At 36.6% G+C, this 6,000-nt stretch overlaps 1 protein-coding gene across 3 annotated transcripts in view; it reads left to right on the top strand.

Annotated features, from left to right (window-relative positions):
• Positions 1–6,000, top strand: part of LOC112160059 (interleukin-1 receptor accessory protein-like 1-B) — a gene marked incomplete in the record, with an annotated part of 393,180 nt that overhangs the window by 182,744 nt on the left and 204,436 nt on the right. For all 3 annotated transcript variants that reach the window (XM_024294396.2, XM_024294395.2, XM_036215438.1), the window contains 1 exon segment: positions 3,565–3,751. In XM_024294396.2, coding sequence (XP_024150164.1) covers positions 3,565–3,751 — 187 coding nt within the window.

Here is a 6,000-nt window from a genome sequence, read left to right as displayed (position 1 = left end):
GTTTGGGCAATAGGAGGGCCGTTTCTATTGAGTTTTTTTTTTTTTTTATCATGAACAACAGTTGCTGCTTCTCTTCCACTTCAAAAACCTCGGCTTTAACGGTCAGTCAATATTTGCATCGATTCCCATGTTTTGTGGAGAATTACCCGTGTAGCCTCAAACCCTGTGTTTGGCAGGATCTTTTCTTATTGTGTGGCTCTGGATAGCCTGCACGCCCCACAGGCTGAACGGCTGCAACACGCCGCCACTCTCCCCTTCTACCCCTGCCACCCTAATCAGAGCGGCATATAACAAATACATTAAAAAAACACACTTCTTTTTTCAAAGTAGCATCTTTTCTGTTGGTTTATCTCCATAGCAACCATTTCATTTTTTGTTCGACTGTGGGTAACGTTCAGGTCCATGTGATTTTTAGATGAATCGGCAAAAGTATTTTTTTTTTTATTTCCTTGGCAACTACGTTTTTTTTTAATAACCACGCCTAAATTAATAATACATTTAAATTGTATGTTATATTGTTTCGTTTTGACTTGAGTCTACAATTCATGTAATAAATTATCATATTTAAGTAAAAAATGAATGGGAGCAACAGGAGAATCCCACCTTTGAGCGCTAGCTATGCTAACCCCTTTTAAAACCTACAAACTTTAAAGGGTAACCAAACAGTAAATCAACTTTCCTCGGCTGTTGACCCCTATAAATGAGGCTTTAAAATGCAGACTGTTTTATGATAATCTAAAACTAACTCCTGAAAATACAGTCTAAAACTTTGTGTGGGCTGCCCCCTACAGGTTGAAACGAGGTATTACAGTAGACATTCATGATGGACCAATTGGTGTAAGTCCCACGTCATTTCAGAGCCCTGCCCATCTTTGATTCTGTAACAGTTGGTCATTATTGTGTTAGCTTTAGCTTTAGCATGGCTCTTAGGTGTTTTGCCATCAGTTCTAAAAAACCTACTGGCTTGAACAACTTTCCAGTGGACTTGAAAGTTAGACGACAGTGGTTTAGTGCAATTGGTATTGAATCCAGCAAACTCTGTACTGGTGATGGGATTCGGAATGATTGGTTAACTCTGTAATGTTTGGGTTAGCCTTCAGTAGCTATGATGATAGCATCATTTTACCACTCTCAGACGCAGGTCCTCTTTGGTCCTGCAGACCATCAGCTCTGCCAGATGTTTTGTCAAGATATGTATCTACTGTCAGAATATGTATCTCATGTTTCTAGTATCATCATATTGCAGCCTCGCCGTTAGGCATTAAAATCTGTAGAAGTAATTTTTCTTTGGAAAAATTCAAGATGGCAGCCTACCTAGGTTAAAGGTCAACAAAACTTCAGTTGTGGTTGTAGACTTAAGGCGGTGGTGTGCACCTGACATTTTGTAAATTGTTTTTACAAATGTTTTTGTTTCCCATATTGTATGAAAATGTAAAAATTGCCAAATTTCTTACTTTGCCACAAAATGACCGTCCAGTCGTAGGTTCTACGGCCATCGCAAAATAGTTTTAAAACTTCTTTTGGATATCTTTGACATGTGTATTTTGGTTTCAATTTTTATTGATTTATTTATTTTTCGTACTAGGTGGGTTTTTGAAGTTTTTTCTTGAAGGCACAGTAAAAATACAGAATTGTAAACAATCCAGTCTTTGCAGTTGACCACTGTTGGGGAGGATAATTAGCAACTAGATATAAAGCATTACCTGCGATAATACAAGTATGAATACTGTGAGCTGAATATTCCTGCTGAAGATGCTAGAGCTGATGGCTTGAAATACTGAAGCTGCTAAAGTCTAATTTAGCCCAAACAGTCAGCATATTGCTAAAAGCTTAGCTAAACTCCAGATCAGCCTGAAAACCCCAGTAGTTACGAAATTAGCCAAAAAAGGTAGCATAAAGCTAAAATATTAGCTAAGCTCCAAATTAGCCTAAAAAATGAAAACGTCTAATTTAGCCTAAACACCTCGCATAGACCTAATGCTAAAATCTTAGCTAAACTTCAAATCAGCCTAAAAACCTTAGTAGTTGCCAAATTAGCTAAAAATAAAAAGATAGCATGTAGCTATAATATTAGCTAAACTACAAAATAGCCTTAAAAATGTAAAATTGTCTAATTTAGCCTAAATAGTTAGCTTACTACTAAAATAGCTAAACTCCAGATCACCCTAAAAAACATTATTTACCAAACTAGCCAAAAATGGTAGCATGAAGCTAAAATATTAGCTAAGTTCCAAATTAGCCTAAAAATGAAAAAAGTCTAATTTAGCCCAAACCGTTAGCATAATGATAAAATCTTAGCTAAACTCCAGATCTGCCTAAAAACCCAAGTAGTTACCAAATTAGCTAAAAAGGTAGCATCTAGCTAAAGTATTAACTAAACTTCAAAATAGCCAACTGCAAAATTGTCAAATTTAGCCTAAATAGTTAGCTTACTGCTGAAAATAGCTAAACTCCAGATCACCCTAAAAAAGTATTTACCAAATTCACCAAAAAAGGTAGCATGAAGCTAAAATTTTAACTAAGCTCCAAATTAGAATAAAAAATGAAAAAAGTCTAATTTCGCCTAAACAGTTAGCGTAATCCTAAAATCTTAGCTAAACTCCAGATCAGCCTAAAAACCCCAATAGTTACCAAATTAGCCAAAAAAGATAGCATGTGGCTAAAAATATTAGCTAAACTTCAAAATAGCCAGCTGAAAAAATGTCTAATTTAGCCTAAACACCTCGCATAGACCTAATGCTAAAATCTTAGCTAAACTTTATATCAGCCTAAAAACCTCAGTAGTTACCAAATTAGCTCAAAAAGATAAAATGTTGCTGAAATATTACTTAAGCTCCAAAATAGCCTATAAATCTCAGTAAATACCAAAATAGCTGAAAGAGCTAGCATAATTCTAATATAATGGTTAAATGGCAAAATAGCTAAAAAAAATAAATAAATAAAAAAAATTAAACACATTCACATAATAATGTTACTAACGATACTAAAACAGGATCAGAGCCCCAGTTTCCAAGTCAAAGATAACAAGTCATAAAGATTATCTCTAAAATATTACCTTTAGACTCTGGTCATTTGTGCAGGTTGACACAATGATCCAGTGTGATCTGATTGTGAGATTTCATAAAGATTTGAAAGGATACATCAGGATTTATTACCAGTGGGAGCAAGGCAGATCTAATCCATCCATAAATGAAGTAAATGAAAGATTAGATCTGTCTTGACATTTCTGCTGAAGCCCAAATGTTTCTTATTCAGTGCATCAGAGCTGTTATTTCTATTCAGAGCAAAGCCACTTTATTTAACATTTTGTCATGAATGCAATTTGAAGAACCTTGCTGTGCTCTTGGACGTAACCTACATTTGCTTAGCTCCACCTTTGAGCGTCTATATGTTAGTTTGAAGCATTAAAAGTAAATTAAACCTGGCTGAACATTTAATAATCAATTAGAGATTCACATTTTACTGTTTCTGCAACTGGGTGGATTGACATGCTTTTATTTTGAAAATCCACTCTTAATTTTTTGTGTGTGTGTTTCACAGCATATTTTCTCTTTGTCGTTGCAGGAACTCGACATACTGCATGAAGGTGTCCATGTCCCTCACGGTGGCGGAGAACGACACAGACCTTTGCTACAACTCCAAGATGAGGTTCTACGAGAAGGCGGAGCTTAGCAAAAGCAAAGACATAACCTGCCCGGGGATTGAGGATTATATCCAGCCGGGGGTTGATCCTCAGATTGTTTGGTATAAGGTAAAACTGAGGGGTTTTTTTTGTTTTGTTTTTTTATCAAAAGTTGGGTAAATTTCTTTTACATTTTTTGTAGTTTTCGTTTTTTTTTAAGTCAAAATGTAATCTTACAGAAATATTCTTTAAAGGTAGAAAAATAATAGAAGCAAACAGCCATTAAAGCATAGCAAAAAATTGCAGTTCCTCAAATGGCCACTAGAGGCTGGTTCCAGAAGCCTTCTTTCTAAAAAGTCGAACTTTACTCCAAAAATAAACTGTCTTAGCTGTTTGATTACTTTTACTTTTCTCAGCTATTGAACGATTGCCCGATACTGTCCAGTTTCGGCCATAGAAATAAAAAAAAAACGGTTGTTTGTCTCTATTACACATGGACCGATTGAGATTTTACAGGATTGGTACCATCCAACAGATTATTTTTACCACCAAATTCTTGGGTTTCATCGTAATTGGACATGTTCATTAAGCTGGCATCATTCCTCCCTGTTTTTTTATGTTTGTTCAACTTCCTGCCATCTTTTGACATCATTTCCTGTTGCCTCAATCGGAGTACGTTGGGTTATTTGTTGAGGCGATGAACAAACTGACACGTTTTTGTTTGGACTTATTGAATCTGATGGAAAACGTGACCGTTTATGAACTAGCCAATGATTACTACTATCTTCGGGACAAGAAATCATAAGTACCGTATTTTCTGGATTATAAGTCGCAGCGGAGTATAAGACGCAGGAGCGAAAAACTTCTAATCAAGAAGAAGAAAACCTTATATAAGTCGCACTTTTATATTTGCCATGGCAAAAAGAGGAAAAGAGTCAGATTCTCCTCCGTGTTTGTTTTGGACGACACTTCTTTTTCTGGCACTGCCAGAAGAAAATACAGCACCCCCTAGTGGTTGTTAGCGGAATAAACTGCTAAAGGGAAACTGGTTGCTAGTGGAAAAATAATAAAATTTGAGCCTATTTATGTTAAAAAAAATTACAAATAAATCACTCCTGAGTATAAGTCGCACCCCTGCTTAAACTATGAAAAAACAGCAACTTATACTCCGGAAAATACGCAAATGTTCTGAAGTGCGTAGTTCATGAGTATACTATGGTTTCTAGCTAATGGTTCCTAAATTATTTAAAAAATCAATTTAAAAAATTACAAATAAATCACTCCTCAGTATAAGTCGCACCCCTGCATAAACTATGAAAAAACAGCGACTTATACTCCGGAAGATACGCTAATTTTCTGAAATTGCGTTGTTCATGAGTATACTATGGTTTCTAGCTAATGGTTCCTAAATTCTTTAAAAAATCAATTAAAAAAATCTCTGTCTTGTACTTTCTGAGAATTATTTCTGAAAACAGAAAGCAGTTTTAATCGTAATTGGCAGCAAATCACCCGAATTTGCGTTCCACTGGCTGAAACAAGCAGTGCATTGCATTAGCCATTGCTAATGCACGCTCAGCTTGGGTTTTCTGCTCGAGCTAACGCAGCGCTCCATTTATCAAACCGCTCTGCATCAAACATGCGACGGATTTCACAGATGATCTCTCCTGGAATCCAAATATACCCGGCAAAAATTGGGGAAAGAAAAGAGCGAGTCACGGACGGGTACACGAGCGTTTTCCCTCCGTCATGCATGCACAGAAATGAACTGTGCTAATCGCCGTAGTCGTGCAGACGCGTTCATTAGTCTGTTTTCCTTCTTTATGCTCCATGAAATGTGAGGGCTGCACTCTGCAGTAAGTCAACAGCTTTAACTGCCTGCTTCCTATCCTCTCACTTGATATATGGGGATGTTATATGGAGGCAAGAACCATTATTTAAGCATAATTTTCTCATTTATCACATCAGTACATCATGTGCTTTGTTCTCCCTCTTTTATTTTTTTATTTCAATGCTCTGACCTTTTGTCATCTGGACGACTTCCTAAAATATACACAGTAAAAACAGGATGTCCAACTCGGTTACGACTCTATAGAGGACAGCAGTAGAGGCCGGTAATGACCAAAGGCAGTCAATAAACCCAGTGTGACGCAGACGAGACAAATTCACCTCCGACTGGACCACAGAAACTGGAGGACTTCAGGTCATTAAGAGGAGATTCAAACTGTAATTAATACCATTTGTTCAACAAAACCTTTACAAGTCGTGAAATCACAAAGAGGACTTCAGAGAAAAGAGCGTTTTTCATTAGCGTTTCTATCAAGCAGCCGGTCCAAGGACCAAAATCATCAGATAGTGCTTTGTTCTTGGTGTAAAAGTGT

Source organism: Oryzias melastigma, linkage group LG2, assembly GCF_002922805.2.
Source record: "Oryzias melastigma strain HK-1 linkage group LG2, ASM292280v2, whole genome shotgun sequence".
Classification (NCBI taxonomy): domain Eukaryota; kingdom Metazoa; phylum Chordata; class Actinopteri; order Beloniformes; family Adrianichthyidae; genus Oryzias; species Oryzias melastigma.
This window is presented reverse-complemented; position numbering and strand designations above follow the sequence as displayed.